At 41.2% G+C, this 18,077-nt stretch overlaps 1 protein-coding gene across 3 annotated transcripts in view; it reads right to left on the reverse strand.

Moving 5' to 3' along the window:
- MYH9 (myosin heavy chain 9) overlaps positions 1-17,235 on the reverse strand; it is a 69,794-nt gene extending 52,559 nt beyond the window's left edge. Inside the window, exons 1-2 of one of the 3 annotated variants that reach the window (XM_005527559.3) lie at positions 17,107-17,235; positions 1,381-1,733 (exon numbers count right to left, since the gene is read on the reverse strand). In XM_005527559.3, the coding sequence (XP_005527616.1) occupies positions 1,381-1,713 (333 nt within the window). In that variant the 5' untranslated portion in view covers positions 1,714-1,733; positions 17,107-17,235. Of the gene's footprint in view, positions 1-1,380; positions 1,734-16,835; positions 17,071-17,106 lie in introns of those variants that run through there. The other 2 variants (XM_088055586.1, XM_014256628.2) reach the window with 2 other exon arrangements.
- Positions 17,236-18,077: the final 842 nt, after the last annotated feature.

Raw genomic sequence — 18,077 nt, forward strand, 5'->3', positions numbered from 1 at the left:
TTTGCTTGGGTGAAGGGTGTGGAGATTTTTTACCAAAAAAATCTTACAATCTTCTTACAAGCCAATTAAAAGAACTCAAATAGTCACAGACTACATCTGAAATTTCAGATGGTATCTTGCAAGATATGTGAAACAGCCCATTGCACAGCACGCAACAGACTTTGAGACACTGCTGAATTATTTTCAACAATTATTATATAAGCTAGCAGTGTTTCCTATTCTAAAAATGTTACTCATGGATCTTCCATATCCTATTTCATCTGAATACCAATATTTTTCCATCTAAGAATAGATTTTGACCAATAGTAGAAGGCAGAAGTTAACTACAAGAATAATAAACTACATCAGCCTCCAATCACACTAGCTCTCGAATTCTGACATCAGACTGTGGAAGTCAGACTAAGTTTATATCAGCCTTGTATCCTTCATATATTTTCTGATAATTTCTCCAGGAGTCATCTGTATGCCTTCATGTCACTGCAGAAGAACAGACACAGCACTAGTAAGTCATGAGTTTCTCCCTCGTCCTGTTTTAACCAGTCACTGCACACAGATTTTACATTACCAGTGTGTTTAATAACTCATTCTATAACTGCAGAGTATTAATACAGCAGAAGATAGCATGACCAACATCTGCTTGCTAAACATAGGCAACAAGAAGAGGAAATCAGAAGGGAACTGAAGAACCAGGTCAAGGTTCCAAAGTCTCCTTCCCCACCTTTCCTTATTTATTGCCTTTGGTGTTCAGTGAAGTGGCTGCTGCCTGCTTCTTTGGGTATGACCTTTGGTCCCATAAATGGTATCTGTTATTTACACAGCAGTAAAAAGCAGAAACCTCTGATCTTTTCCATTTGGGGATGGAAAGAAAAGGAACATTTCCTATTTGTAAGTACATGCAGGCACACATAGTCCTTCTCCAGTAAGATGCTCTGAGAGCCACACAAAAAGCTTGGCACTGGTGTTCTTTCCCACTGAAGCTCCAGACACGGAAAACACATTTCAGATGCAAGGTGGATTAGGACTGTGTTGTTGTTGTTGTTATCATTATTATTAGTATTTTGTTCAGATCAGACTCCCTGTTTACCACTATCCAACTGCTCCTGTGTCTTGCTAAGAGAAAGTTAAAAGGCATTCAAAACATCCTGCAAACAAAGACACTAAAACATTAAAGCCAGATTTACCATAGCATTCCTTGAAAGCTTCAACATTAACTAGAGGGGGATTGGCATAGTTTAGTGAAAAATTTTAAGTAGAGGGAAGAAGGTAAGTCACTTGATGAGTTGTGTATAGGGGCAATGAAAGGCTAACACACACACTTAGGAGCAAAGCAATTACAGTATATAATCAGGAACTCCTGCCCCAACAGACAAGATTACTTACATAGATCAGTCCTGAGTAGTATCTCTCCTTCAAGTTGTGAAGCACAGAAGCCTCATTCAGGCATGTCAGCTCTGCCATATCTTCTACTTTAGAGAATTTGGGGGGGTTCATCTTCTGGATGTCATCCTTATTTACTTTCACTTTCTTCCCATTCTCTGCCAGTTCCACGATGGCTTCATCTCCTACTTCTTCCTTCAGGCTAGCTGCCTCAAACCCATTCTTCTCTGAGGGAACCCATACCAGCTTCTTAGCTGCCCAGTCAGCCTGAGTCAGGGGGTTATTAATGATGTTTTTGTCCACATAAAGGTACTTATCCGCATCTCTTTGCGACATTGTGGTTTATAACTGGGGACCTGTAAAGAGAGGGGGAAACAAAGAAAAAGGTTATTTTTGAAGCCTCAAATTGACTTGCAAATTCCTAGAGGCAGACAGGCACATGCTAAGTACTCTGAATCCCTGGTCATCAGAGCATGCCTCTCCCTCCTTTAATTTCATGTTAGTAAGCACTGCTCAAATTGTCAAACTTCCAATAAGGCCAAGGTTTTGCTTGCCAAGAGTATGAAAAAAAAAATCAAACTAGCAAGCAGTTTTAAAAAAAACCCCAAAACCTACAACAAAACACTGACCGTTAAGCATTTGGAAGCCATTATTTGGCAGAAAAGAGGAAGCATATTAAAGTGGCAAGCACCAAACAATTTGTGCCAATCTTCATAGCATCAGACACTATGTCAATAACATGCAGGTCAAAATTAACCCTTCACTGCTCTGCTTGGTAGAGATATTGGCTCTGAAATCAAATCCTAAATGTGTAATCAGCACTTTTACTTTGTATCTCCTTATTCTGATAAGCTATAAATCAAAAAACACAACTTCTCAAAAACGTCAGCTACCAGCCTAGAATATGGGGTGCACTTTGCTTCTAAAAGATAGCAGTAATTTGCAGCCAGTAAGTAATTTGCCACCAGTTAAGACTGATATTAGATACTTTCCATCACCAGCTTAGTAGTAATACCCAGCCTGCCAGTTTATATATGCAATTTTTTTTTCTAGATAATGTTCTGTAGCAAAATATCTCCAAGATAAGAATAAATCAGGAAATTTTACAGCTAAATATCTTCTACAAACATCCTTCTATGAAGCTGTGGTCAGATAGAGGAGAGAGTTTCATCCCTATGAAAGGGAGACTTAGGCTGTATACTTGAAAAATGGCACCCTAGATTTAGTGTTTCATCAAAACCAGAACACTACCGCCAGGGATTTTCCAGTTTATAAGGCAGCAATTTTATTAGTGCCATTCAAAAGTCCTTTCAATCAGAAAAGGACTGCGTGCGTCAAGGCTCATTAGCCATGTAACAGCAGCCTCTTTACAAGATCCCATAAACATTACTTCTTGAATTCTTCCTCACAAAGATACCAGTGTCCTCAATATATGTTTTTCATAGCTTGAATAGAAACTAGAGCTCTTGACCACCTAAAGAACAGGAAATGAAAATATGAGTATTCATGTCCTAGAAGGCTATCAGGAGCTATATGGATAACTTTTCTACAGAATTCATATTTACAAGCCAGCAGGCAAATCAAGTAAGTGAAGTTTGACTACACACACTCCAGACAAAAAAGTATTGAAAGCGGGACAGAAGCAGCTCAATTCCCAAAACATGCATGAGAACAACAATAGATGTAGAGTCCCAGCATTAGCAAACAGTGAATGAAGCCAGAAAAACATCAGCCATAATAATGATGGGCACAAATGCCAACACGAGTAATTTGTAAGCGTGTAGGGAAATTCAACAAATGTATCACTGTAAGTGGTATGTAACTTTGTGCCAGAGACTGTATGGATAGTTATATATTCACAGTCAAAAATTCTTTAGCAAACAAAGAGAAAATCACTCTATAAATAATCACTTCCTTTAGTTTGAGTTTAAAATCTTTGTCTTAAGCCTTACAGGATATGCCAAGCAGCTATTCCACACTTGGCCCCATCTTTCCTTCCCCACAGTGTCACCGACACTTCCACGTCAACCACAATGGCGATTCTCAGAGAAACTCCTCCCTGGCTTTTCATGTTATTCCTGAAAACTAGATTTTAATGGATATGTATCAACAAGATTTGTTGTAGAGATAAGATGCAGCAATGTGGAGGCTGCCATAAAAAACTTGAGCTGTCGGGAGAGCTCCAAGACCATCCTATAACAGCAAGCCTGACAGAGTATATAGCAAATAAGACCAAGAATTCAACAGAACACATTAGCATTTCATGACACTGCAGAGTATCATCTGCAGGTTGTAATCAAAGGGTTAAAAAAAGGGAATGGAAGGAAAGAGGGGGAAAAGGAAAAAAAAAATTCAATTGTTCAGAGTTGTATCAGGTTTGGCAAGGCAACAGCTGTGCTCTACCCTCCATTACACAGCTTCCTGCCTATGCAACTCCCAGAATGTAACCAGTTGCCTTTTTTGGCTATAATCAGGCAGGACACAGAGGCACTAGGCTTCAGCTAGATTCAGTTTCATCATTTCCTGAGGAATCCGAAGTAACCAGCCATCTGAAGTGTCCTACATTACACTGAAATATAGTCCTCACATCCTCGCTGCTAGGGTACGTGCATGCATTCAGTACACCTTAAGATACATTCTAGGTTAAAGACTATTTCTGGCTAAGACCACAAGAAATCTTTCAAAGGGTATCAATCCCCAGTCAGTCCTAGATCTGGGGAGAACTAAGGAAAGAAGATAGTTACAGAGAAGTTAATCAAATTCTTTGCAGGAAGAGAACCCCAAATTATCTCCCATACTACAAGAGTGCATTCTGCAGCCAGTAAGAGATCGTTCTAGAGCATCTATACCTTTTTATTTTCAGGGCTGAAAACAACTTTCACAGTAAGAGGAGAAACAGCCTAAAGCTATTCTAAAATCTCACCAAACACTAAAGTTTAAGATATTTTTAATATATTAAATATATATTAATATAGTATAATATACTGTAGATATAAATACATATATTTAATGTAACTTTTAATATTTTAAGTACTAGCGAATAGTAGTGAGGAGATTCAAAAAGGGTCTGCACCTCAAACTTGAAACAGACTTGAAAATTCTCCCATTGAATGGCAGCAGCAGCCTTCTTATCATCATCTTAAACTAGCTCTCCTGTGCTCCAGAACAGAATCCTCACGTAGTAGATGACTAGAGGCTCAAACTAAGATAACATGGCATTAAAGCTATTCTTGAGGCTGACTTCAAACCCACAGGGCGTCTAAACTAGCAATACCACAAACCAACCATTAATTTGTCTTCTCCACAAGAACAGTACCAGAGGAATCAGATTCAGCAAGTTCCATTTCATGGTCTCCTAAACTTATTTTCCTAGCTTATGCTGCATTTCACTGGGCATTTCTAAAAATCCCTTAAAGTGGTCAAGGAAGGAAGCAAGCCCAGTAAGCTCTTACGGCCTTAGAGCAACTCACAATGAATGCAAATCATTGCTGTTTTAGGAACAATTAGGAAGCAATTTGTTTGCCTGGTAGTTTGCATTTGGGGTGTAGAGAATTATGTAGGACAAGGACATTTATCTTTACATAGCTATTGTGCAACTGCCAGATGAAAATACCGTTAACAATATTCTTTTTGATGCCAGTCTATAGGCAAGACGACCAAAGAATACAGAAGGAAGACAGACCATCCTTGTTTTGAGTTTAAATGCCTCCTTCCTAGTATTGTTTCCAAAAATGACATACTACAGTCACTTCCCCGTTAACCCAGTATGTTCCCTTATTGTGGTTCATAGCAGTCTGGGGAAGAGGCTGGTCAAACTTTGCTCATTTTCCATTATTTGAGGGTCCAAAAGACATTCTTTGCCATTTAACTAACTATGTAATTGCCACAAAGACGCCATACAGACACAGAGACAACACAATCTCTACAATCATGAATAGGATGGGACCAAGACATCAGTATGTAGAGCAACCTTAAAAAAAATAGTACCAACTGCCCTGTTGACATATATATTTCCCAGCAGACAGATTCTTTTGAGAGGAACAAGTCAAGCACTGGATTTGACTTAAGATGACATACACTACCTTTGAATTAGGCAGAATTACTCCAAACCCTCACTGGAATACAGTGGACATATGGACAGAAGTTTGCCTTAGTTTCCTGCAATTTCATAGCCTTAAGGTTGGAATTATGAGACACTTCACACACTCTCTACTTAAAGCATCAAGTGCTTCCCATAAACCTGGGAACAAACTTTATCTGGTTTGGAAAGGTCTAAAAACTACCTCTGCTTTAAGGTCTCTTTCTTTCAATTACAAGTGTTTTGCAACTGCTAAAAGCACAGAACATTACCTATTTGCAATTTAATTTTCAATACTTATTTGTATTACATTCCCCATTCCCCTCAAACATTTACTCTGTCAGCAGCCACAGAACTGCTCCTGGGAGTGAACCACTGTTCAGTAAGGTAAGCTTGGGCTTTACTGAACTATGGAGGTAATAGCTGAAGTAGAAATAGAATTCAAAAGAACATTAATGGCAAGAGTTAAAGTTTCACACAAGTATTAAAGCACTGGCTGGGCAAGGAAATATGTCCAGTTTGAGTTACCTAAACCATCATTAAAGTAGGAATCCTCACACTGTTCTTTCTTGGCTTCAGCCTCATTCCTAGCAAAGCTGCATTACTACACTGGAATAGACAGTTTTATTCAAACACTGTTTTATTTCCCTACTTTAACGAATTACGAGAAGTTCGTGAAATACTGCGCTACAGAGGATGCAAAATAGCCATACACGTGCACAGACTCCTTGGCAACTCAGATCACCACTTCAGAACTTTGCTGTAAGACTGAGCCTGTACGTAAAGGGTCTTAAGTGGATAATTAGTGGAAGTTTTCTTCTGTTTCATATCCACCAGTAAGACACTGTTACCAATTTTCTGTGATTTCATATTAAACAATCCTCCCACATGGTTTGCCTAGTGGCCTTTCTACTTGCAGTGCAAGAGGAACTACCCTAAAGGGTGACAAAAAGAATGAACAATAACAGCAAACATATTTAGACTACAAGTTAATTTCCCCTTCTTTAAGAGTTCACCTTTTAAAAGCAGTTCAGGAATACAACTTTTCCACCACTTTCCAAACTGTCTTACCTTTAGCAGGTTGTCAGAGGGTGCAATACAAGACAGAAGGCCCTTTCATAGAACAAACTGAGTGCACCTTTCTATAGGTACTGGTCTCTCTTACGGCCCTATTTTGGGTACAACTAAGTTGCCCTCAGTGAAGAAATTTGATTATTTGTTAATACACAAAAAATTTAAAAAATAATCTGACCTTGAGAAGCTGCTAATGATTCAAACTGAGTTTGGTCAGTAACATTCATATGATGGGAATCCTTGCTAGGCGTATGATCTGAACAGCTAATACTTGCATTATTCCTGCAGCTCAACTATTTTGCTTTCCCCAGCCAGCTGAATACAGTTCATCAAATCAGATTTAAGAGCAGCTAGAAAGCTAGACTAAACTAGTCTAAAATAGACTATAGTGGCCAAGCTAGCTACAGTAACCATGAACTGACAATATAAAACCCCTAACCCACCAATAAAAATCTTCCTATAATTCCCTTGTATTCACTAAGAAACTGTTCAGATCTCATTTGTTTAGGTTAGGCTGACACTCCACATCTCCAAGTGCCAGTATGTTTATAGAAAAGAAAACTGTAAGGTTTGTTAGCCCAAACTGCTCCAGTTTGTAAGCAACGCCTAAAAACAGAGTTTAAATTACTAAGGGTGAGAAATGAATCACAAGGAAGAGGTGGAGAGGAAAGGAAAGGGAAAAGCTGTCAGGAAGCTGAACTGATGGACAGGTTATATCTGCTTATTTCTCAAGTTCAGTATATTGAGACACACCAGTGCTTGATGCTTCAGGCTGAATGCAAGAATCGTGAATTTCAGTGATCCCACGAGAGAATACAACACCAGACAAGTACCTGAGCCTACAATTAACACCCCCTCACAGGCAGCCCCCCAAGCTGCACTTACCCTTTGCCTTCAGAATGCTGCCATGCAGATTCATTTCTTCTATTTCAGCTTATTTGGGATTCATAATGACTGCTATTAGGCTTACTGTAGTTCACTGCTTTCCTCTCTAGTCACAGTCTGACGCACACAATACATTGTTGAAAGATTTATTTCACAACTGGAATGCAGTTTGCTGGCAATTATTGTTGCATATTCAGTTTGACTGTAGTGCTGCCCAGACTTGCCAGCTACCCTGTTTATTACTGTAAATTAAACTCAAGGTAGAGCACTAAAGTGCCCTCTCCATGTGGGGCTCTAAGAACCAAGAAGGAGGAATCAAATTATCTAATGCATAAGTGATGCTTCTATTGCATCGAAGTGACCTACTGGACAGACTACAGGTAAGGCAAAGAAAGAAATTGAAGGAAATTCTGCATCTTCCGAGTGGCCTAAAGGTACCCAACACACATCCTCAGAACACTGAACACGGAACAAGTGTTTCTTGGTTTCTCTGTGTCCAGCCCTCTTCATCAGCTGCCAAGCACCACTCTGCTATGTGTGAAGCAGCACTTGCATGTATTCTATTCTAACACCTGAGAGAGGGATTTTGCTCTGGCAGCTGGGACTTCCCATGGTAAAGTGCAAAGGCCACAAAGCCACGTACATCCCACTTAATAGTCACCTTTTCTCTCCACTGGGTTCAAATACAGTAGGACTGTGAGAACAGTCCTACAAGCACGGCACACGTACATTTAACAAATATTAATGCCAATCTGAAGAGGCTACTTTAGGTACCAGATTGAAAACAGGATAGTGCAGGCTTCACCATGGACTACAGAAGCACAGGAACGATCTTGGGCAACCACACTGCATGCAGTAATTAACCACTGTGGGTTATAGGCAAATAAAGGCAGGCATAGCTTCCCTAAGTTAATGCTAGGGAGGGTATGCTTGCCTCTGTTTTAATTGCACCTTAGGAGTCCAGGGAGACACAGAGACACACTACCATGTAGATGGCACCAATACAGTTAATCAGCTCTATGAAGCCTGTGCACACTCTTGTTTAAACACACCAAACACCGATTTAGGGAGGGGGAGGGTAGCCTTCTGTTGATTTCAAGTCCAGTCTTTAGCATAACAAAGCTAGGCTGGCTGCCACCCAACCCCATTCACTTTGAATAAATATTCAAAGTTTACAATCCTGCATAATACACTTTCTGCAACTGTTGTTTCTCATTAGTGGAATACAGTACATGCCTTCTCAGCAGAGGGGAGAATTCCTCTTCCAGAGACAGTGTGCCCACAAGGAAAACATTCCAGGGGGAGAACACATTCTTCGTGACCACTCAGCAAAGTAATCCCACTTAAGGAGACAGCTGTAGTTCAGAAAATTGCAGCCCATCCCTGCTGTTCAAGCTGTTTTGCTGGAAGACTTGTTTTCAGGAGGCATAATGGCCTGTGTATGTTCTGATCAGGCATGCAGTTCTCTACAGACACTGCACGAGAGCTTAGAAAGTTTTAACCTTTGATATCTCAGGGTCACTTTTCATCCCCTCCCTAATATTCTGATTTAAGGCTAAAAAGGTATCTGCCAAGAACTCTCAGGCACTGTTTAAGGTAGTTCTACATACATCAATTCGCACTCTCTGTTATCTCTGTCAATGCCAGGTTTCAATTCATTGCAAGAGGAAAAAAGGAATAAAACAATTACACCTAAATATGGAGATGAAAAATATGGTTCTGGTTCACCCTTTTAGATGCAAATATTTAGTATGTATGTGGCCAAGATAAAGTCATCTTACAGGAACAATTACTCTTGCTAATGTTAACTGACAAATTGCTTTGATCCCAACATCAATACTACTAATCATCTTCCAGCTCATAATGAAAAGAACCAAGAATGAGTGTAAATATGTCTAGTAAGTAATTTTTAAAGGTATTATTTTTACTTTGCAGCTGAAGTTTCTCTAGACACTTTCAGCTCAACCTATTGTGCCAAACTAGCACTGTGTACAAACAGCCTTCTGCTACATCTCTTATTTTTATTCTTGTTTCAAATCATTCTGCACATTAACAGCAGCTATGGGGATGGCAGGCAAAAACGTGGCACCTAGACGTCTACCACCTCTACAGGGTCCAAGGTTGATTCTCAACCCTTCCAGCAATACATAATAGATCAATAAGAAGTCTCTTGTTTATGACAGCGATCTCTGAGGTAGAGGTCTGGAGAAGAATGACTTTTTCTGGACATGAGAACTCCTACACAAAGAAGAAAAAGCTACATAGCCTTTACATTCCAGGATGTGTAAGGAGGCCAGGCTGAAAATATTTATCTTTTTAAAATTTTTATTATATTTATATTTGTTTTATAAATACTTGTGCTCATAAATATTATGTTCAAGATAGTCTGAAAATCCAGATTGCGACATTTCCCTATTGCATTCAAGGTCTGGCACAGCTTCTTAGCCAACCATTATAAGACTGTTCTACAGAAAGCTCATGGTGCAGCACAGCACAAGAACACTGGTCTGGTCTGTACACCTCAGCCACAAGTTTGTCTTCTGGTTAGCTTGCTCCCTCCCTGACCTGTGCACTTTCTTCTCTAACTGGCAAATATATCAGTCCTTAGAAAGGAACAACATTAGGCATCACTGATTTTAGAATTCACCCAACCATGCCCTCCCCCCTGTCTGGATCTCCTGGAACATTGGTTTTTGTGTTAGAGGTGAAGAAAGGACTCATCTTTCAATCTTAAATGAGTAAAAGCAAGGACACTTCAAGTAGAAACAGTCTGGACTATTAGAATCATGGCTATCATGGCATATAAAATTTTCTCATTCTGGCAATACAAGATACTTTTTTGGAGGAAAAAAAAGAAAATTATCTCCTTTTGGCAGGCCACTGATATGACATTCTATGGTTCCCATATGAGGAAACAAATATAATTTGAAAATTTCCAATAAAGTTTTGCTTTCTGCCCTAAAAGGAAAAAAAATAACATAAGGAAACACTGACCACGGAGTAGCCAAACTGTTTTGTGCGTTTCCACCATAGCTAACAACATTGTCCATAACCATACACATGGCTTTGCTATGGTGATGAGGCACTGGAACAAGCTGCCCAAAGAAACTGTGGATGCCTCATCCCTGGAAGTGTTCAGAGCCAGGCTGAATGGGGCTCTGAGCAACCTGGCCTAGTGAAAGGTGTCCCTCATGGCAGAGGATTGGAACAAAATGATCTGTAAGGTCCCTTCCAACACAAACAATCCCATGACTCTCTGATACTCTTCTTATCTACGTGAGCAAAAGCTGAACTGCAGCTGCACTTTCTCCTAACAGAATTAGCAATAATACAACATGGTGATATTTATCAGTTAAGTTTACATCAAGTTTTTCAAGCACTAAAGAACTAAAATTTATTAATATAGTTCTGCCCATAAGGTAAAAAATTAGGATTTGCCACACAAAAGATTACCTCCCACCATGTGGAAGAAGATAAACTGTGCACATGTATACGTCAGTCAGTGCTACATGGACAACGTAGATAGTTTTTGGAAGTTACATTAATTTGCCTAATAAATTGGCAATCCTTCTTTTATGACTAATACATCTTCCTCACCCCATGTGTGTGCTCTCATTTTACTTTTCCCATCATATACTGCATTAGACTTGGAAAGGGCCATTAAACCAATACACAATAATTTACTGTGTAATGAAATGTCACAGACTTTAGTGTCTGCTATAAAGATTCATACTGCAACATAAACCAGTTCACTTAACTTTTATTGTCTGGGTTAAGTCACAAATCTTAAGTCACAGTTTAAAATGTTTTTGTGCTTGTAGAGAACTCTTACTTGGTATTAATGCTCATGTGTCCTCATGCAGACACATCCACTTGAAACACAGCAGTTTCAAGTATCCATTTATTTAACTATTTTAGGTAGCCTACTGTACATCTGCATCCGTAGTTCCATTTATTTAAACAATTCTGAGAAGTCTGAATACATTCTACTTGATGTCAGAAAGGGATAAAAAAACATTTCTATCTCTGAACAATGGGGAAAAAAGCAATGTCTGAACCAGAACTATGAAGAATAAAACATATTTAAGTGGCATTCTGCTAAAAAAGTAAAATTCCACTAATACAAAAGAAACATTTCTTGGACTACTTCATATACATTTACAAGCAAGAAGTAAAGTTGCCTTCTAGATAGTTAATGCAACGAGGAATTTATGAATTAAATTGCTGTTTCTGGTTATCTTCATCTCAAATCCTCCCCTTCTGTTAAACACACAGCCATTCATCCTCACAATCACCCAAAAAACCCAAAGCAAAATGTCAATACCTTCCCCTACATTTTAAACTATGACTGATATAGCCAGAATAGAAGCCTGAGAGTATTTTTATTCACCTACATTAAAAAAAAAAAAAAAGTGCAAAAATCAATTTACCTTATAAACCAACTAGTTTCAAGTGCTTAGCCAGGAACTTTCTAATCCAGCTCACTGGTTTGATTTCAGATTTACATTCAGTATTGCTTGTGAAGTTCTTTCATCTAAATACCCTATACCTGTTCAAATATGTCCAAATCGTAAGATAAGGTTTATTTTTCTTAAACTGATAGCACATCAATGAAAATTACGTTGTTCACACATTTCAAAATAATTGATTTTATCAATTCTGGCACAGAAAGATTGGAATCTCTTGCACTAAATGGCAAGCAGACCTTCATGTAATAGTCCCTATCAAAAAGAGCTTCCTCACTAACAACTGACCTACATACTGATAATACAGTTCAGTTAAGTCAATCACATTTGGTAAAAAAACAGATTTTTAAATTTTTAATTGAAATTTGGCTGTAGGTTTCTTTTTTTTTTTTTTCTTGAACATTTAAAACAACTCTGTTACTAAAACTAAGTTGGTTGTTGGCCATAACCAACTTTAACTAAAGTCAAATCTACTGTACATCCAAGGTTGATTAAAAGAGCCTAAATTCAAATGAACTGGTCAAATCTTGAGCTTTAAAGAAAAACACAGGTGACTACTCTCATCACTACAAACAATAAAAAGTGAAGTAAACTATTACAAGAGCATGCTTTAAGACTTAGATTTTAAACAGGAAGTTGCCCAGAAGGAAAAAAAAACCCTCTGACTGCACACAACTAACAAAATAGAGCTGTAAAATTTCTCTAAACCTTTTTTCTTACAAGTCTGAACGCCCACTTTGCTTTCACGCAAATCAGAACTCAAGTACTGTGCAGAGACATATATCACAATGGATTTCCTGCCGAGACTCATTAAAATGGTAGCTCTTGATGAATAGAAGTATTCATCAGTTAAGAAGACTATATGATATGGATTTCCAAGTTCAGTTTCCCTTAATATATTAATTATTAGCCTGAGTTTACTGAAGTCACTCATCCATGTGGTTTTATTTATTGCTCTCAGTAAAGTCAGCATACATGCATTAGAAGAAATTCAGATTTCAAGTCATGAAGACAAGCAGAATTCAAACCCTATGTACAAAACTCTAGAGGCATAAATTTCATAAACAGGTCACAGAGTCAAGACACGACATACAGCACTACAGTTCATTACACCTCTCTGAAACCAGCAGCAATACATTTGTAATACTTCTACAAGAAATATTTTACAGTAGACAAAGTATGCCAGATCAATTTTCCAGTTTCCTTTTCACTACGATTAAAAAGAAAATGACTTAGCAGTACAAGCTCCAGAAGTATCACACAATTAAATCAATCACAGCCCCATCATCAGAAAACTGTAGACTACTGTTTCTCCAGACTCTTTAGGATGCTCAGAAAGGCATCTTGTGATGAACAGTAACAGGCCACAGGACCATTAACTGAAAAGGGGGACAAACCCATTATGCTGAACACAACTGGGCTGGAGTAAGGTCAGAAGCTGTTAAGTCACTACAGTGGCCTAAGACTACAAGAAAAATTAGTGTTGAGATTATTACTTCAAGTACTCTGAACAAGTTCTCACAGCCACTGAAGAAAAAAGCGAAGCGGATAAACCATAATTAAGATGAACTTGTAAATTGATGCATTTCATTTAGTTGGACAACACCCATTTGCATTAGCTTCCAGGGCAGAAATAGCATTTGTATTTTTGCCTCAGCATACTCTATTAAAATCAGGTTGCTAGTTTCCATCTCTTTCTACACTAGAAATTTCAATTAGAACCATGGTGTGGTTAAACTGAAAAGAAATTTAAGGTACAAGGTCACCAAGCCACCATTAAGTTAGAGCAACTGCCAGCAAAAACAATGCTGCTGTAGGCAATCCTCTGCTATTATAGTTTTGTTCCAACCCACAGAAGACTTAATGTCAGGCACACAATTTCTCTACTTAACATGCAAACAGCTCAGCCTCAATTATAAACTAAGAAAGCAAAGAGTAACGAGATATTTATACAAGAAATCAAAGACAAAAAATGTATGTTAGAGGGCACTGAGTGCACTATTAAGTCAAACCAACAAAAATACATTAAATCATACACTGAGGATTAAGGTTTTGAACACCTTTTAGTAGATGTGCACACTAACTCTGAGCCTCTAAAATGTACTCTAGTCATCAGCTAGTTTCAGCACGTTACCCAATAAACCCAAAGCTACCACACAAAAAAGGAGATGTACTGTGGGGGATAACACAACCTTAGCTTTGACTTCCCCTTTTAGTAAACCTTGCATTAACTAGATGAGTTCCTGTACCTCCCATGGGTCCACTTATAATCTCACCCTATTACAGTCACACTAATCCATAAGCGACATCAATCTGGGCGAGACACAGGCCTAGGGATGTGGTGGAAGCGGAAGACTGAGCAGAATCAGCTCAGAAATCACAATAGCTCTGACACGTGTCCTGTCTCCTTTGTTCTGGAAATTAACAGAACCAAATCTGAAACTTGGGTATACACAGACAAATCTCCCAGTACAACTGAAGTATATTTTCACAAAGGTAGCAGCTGATACACATGCACTCCCTCGTACCTGCATGTGAATAGCCTGACACACGACTAACCTGTGAATAATTAAATTAAAACAGTTGCTACATTATTTTTAAAGACCTTCCAAGATAATAATGGTTTAGGTTTTCAAGATAGCTTGTTGAAGTGGTAAATGCAAATCTCGCATTTGTAGCAGATACATTTGCAGTGCCAAATATTGTTGCAAAGAGACTTAAACACCTGTGGCATCCAACTACAAGGCAGTTTTCAACTAGAAGATGAGTGAGTATTAGAGCTACCGCCAACTACACAGCTTGACCACTCTTCAACATTTTGCATAATACCTAAATAATGTGCTGGACAACAAAGATTATTTCAGATTTTTCTCATCTCTTTCCTACGATTTTACCAGACAAGGTTGGGGTTTTTTATTATTATCATTATTTTTTCATTAGATTAATTAAAAATATTATGGTGTAGTTCTCACAAGCTATTTGTCTTCTTAAAACATTCTGAAACACACCAAAATCTACCAAGAGGAAATAATTTTAAAAATCTTATTCTTTATCTCTTGAGATGAAATTATCATTTAGCAACTTTTTTCTTACAAGATTAACATGAAAGAAAAAGCAAAACAAAACAACCAAAAACCAACCCAGGACCATGGTAGAAATACCATAACTATCTACACAAAGGCTAATAACAAGACTTCAGTTTCTTCACTCATTCTTTTGGGGCAGACAGAACCTGATTATTAAATCTTTCTTTTTATACAGAAACATACACAGGCTACTCAGCAGTGCAAACACTTCTCCAGAGGTCTTCTAAAATCAGACCTTGGCTATACAAGTCAAGCACCCAAGAGACGACACCAGATTCCAAGAAGAGCCTTATCACTCACCAGCCTGGTGCCAGTCACACACACTTTGATGTTTCAGAGCAGTAAAGAAGTTCAGATCCCCATTTCTACCCACTACTACCAATTTTGCTTCTACTTCAGAGTTACAGAAAAATTTGCCTGTCCACCTCTGTAAAGACAGTGCACACACTATGAGTAAGTGCAATAAACAAAGCTATCAAGAAATGGAACACATCAATTTCAGCAGTTCCATCTGATAATGGAGCATCATGGAACTGTTGCATGATTTCCTTGTAGTCATTTTCACAAGGTCAGATTAGTATAAAATCTTGTATTTATACAGTTTGGGAAATTGTGATTAACAGCTTCAAAACCCTTCTGTGCCACTTACATTTATCAATTGCTTTCCCCCCATTACAACTTTCTAGTTAATAAAAATATTTGTTTATCTCATTGAAACCTTGTGAGAGCACTACAGATGCAGACAGTGCATCTATGAGTCGGTTCACAGCCGTACCATTGCCATTTTTGCTGGATTACCATCAATAAGTGAACTTAGTCACACTGTGACCTAGTGACTAATTTCAAAAGCATTTTACACAGGCAGTAACTGATTAGAGGGCTGTTACTTTGGAGTTAAAACTTTACCATACCTAGCCTTATGAACAGGAGATGTATACGAGAGTCAAGAATGTAATTTAATCTTTCAATCCCTGGTTCAACAGCCTCCATGTAAGCAACCTTGTATTTCCTTACAGCACACAAGTTATAAATGGACCTTGGCCTGCAGACTACCTACAGTATCTTTACAGATCTGAAGCATAATTTTTTATGCATTATTTGAGAGATTACTCTGTTTTGGGAGACCTGCCCAGTTATAAAAGAGCTTAGCTTCTTAGCTCACTCTGATGGAGTGTGGCTCAGGACATCACGACATAGGACACAGAAGAAAAACTACAGAAGAAGAAAGATCTAAATCACAAGCAGTGCTTCAAGAGGAAAAAAGAAGGAAAGGAATTGTAAGGAGGAAAAGAAAGTGGAGTTAAGGAGTCACCGCATGCAGAGTTTGCTGACCAATTAAGTTTACTTCTGAAAAATCCCCCTTTATTACCAGAAGCGTGTAATTCTTTTAAAACTAATTTCACCCCGTGTTTAGGCAAATTAGGAACAATTCTCATTAAACTCCCTGGGCAGGCACCACACTCAGGGGCCATGAAACTTGTTACTTTCCACACCTACCCAGGATAAGTTGGTAAAGATACCACTCAAAGCCGGCGAACTTTTACTACTCGGTTGGAGGTGATGCCTGAAAGCACAAGCTATCTGCAAGAGCTCCCAGTGCAAGCTTCATCTTGCCCTGTCACTCCCTCCTCCCTCCCTCCCTCTCTCCTGGCCCAAACCGAACGAGGAAGTGGAGCCGGGCGGGCGGGCGGAAGCCAAGCCCATGGCGGAGTCTGCAGGAGAGTTGTCAGCCCGTGACTCAGGCTGCAGCCCTGACAGCTGCCCGCCGGCCCCGCCGGCCCCTGCCCGCTGCCCCCCGAGGCCGGGCACCGGAGGGAAGTTGGGAGGGGAAGGAGCTGGGTCTGGTGGAAAAGAGCGCCAATCACCCACCTCACCTGCGGGAGGCCGGTTCGCGGGGCGTGCAGGCGGCAGAGCGGCAACTCCCCGGGCACACACGGCCCCTGAGCACCGTGAGGACACGGGGAGCACCCCACCACGCCGGGTCCCACGGGGGCAGAGCGGCAGAGCGGCGGAACAGCGGAGCCCTCTCGCCCGGCCGGACAAAGAGGCGCCAAACCCGGCGAGGGAGGGAGGAAAGCGCGGCGCCAGGGGGGACAAACCGGAGCCACCCGCGCCCACCGCCCCGCCCGACCGGCTTCACCTGAGCCCGGCTACGGTGGAGGGAAGGAAACGCCGCGGCGGCGGCTGCGCTCCTCACGGCAATAATGCGGCGTCCTCCGGCTGCGGCTCCTCCCGCGGCACCGCGGCCGCCCCCCGCTCACCGGCTCTGCTGAGCCGCCCGCCCGCCCGGGCGGGACCGCCCCGCCCCCCGCGCCGCCGCCCGCCAATGGAGCCGCCGCCCCCGGAGATTGACGGCCGTTCTGACCAATCAGAGTGGCCGAGGTGTGCGGAGGCTGAGGAAGCCGTTGAGCCGTTAGCAACGCCCGTGCGCCCCGCCCGGCCCCGCCCAGCTCAGCCCAGCCCGGCCCCGCGGCCGCTCGGGCGGGGAGCGGCGGCGGCTGCGGGGCTTCGGGGGCGTCCGGGGCTCCACCCTGCCGGCTGCGGGATCGGAGAGGGTTCCTCCGCTCCGATCCGCCCGGGTCGAGCCCGGCCGAGCTGGCCCCACAACGCCCCACGCCGCGCCAGCCCCACAATGCCCCGCGCCGGGCGGGTACCGGCGGCCCGCTCCGGCCTTGGGTGCTCATGAGGGCAGCGGGTACGGCCGGGGCCGGGAACAGGGCATGGGGGTCAGCGGAGCGATGAGCTGCGGGCGCCGCCGCCGGAGGCCGTGCCAGAAGTCCTCGGGGATGGGGGTTGGTGGGGGGGTGTTCCTGTCAAGAGGTTCCGACTCAGCCTTATTGTAGGGCAAAATACCTGCGACAGGAGGATGCCAGTCAGAATTAAGTTTCACAGAATCAGGTTGGAAAAGATCTCTGAGATCGTCGAGTCCAACCTATGACCGAGCACCACCGTGTCAATCACACTATGGCACTGAGTGCCACGTCCAGTCTTTGCTTAAATACCTCCAGGGACAGTGACCCCACCACCTCCATGGAGCCCATCCTAATGCCTAATCACTTTCTCAGAAGAAATTGCTTCTGATGTCCAGCCTGGCTCAGCTTGAGGCCATGC

Source organism: Pseudopodoces humilis, chromosome 5 (genome assembly GCF_049639895.1).
Source record: "Pseudopodoces humilis isolate 2021_Gansu_Grassland_sample_001 chromosome 5, ASM4963989v1, whole genome shotgun sequence".
In the NCBI taxonomy this organism is placed as follows: Eukaryota; Metazoa; Chordata; class Aves; order Passeriformes; family Paridae; genus Pseudopodoces; species Pseudopodoces humilis.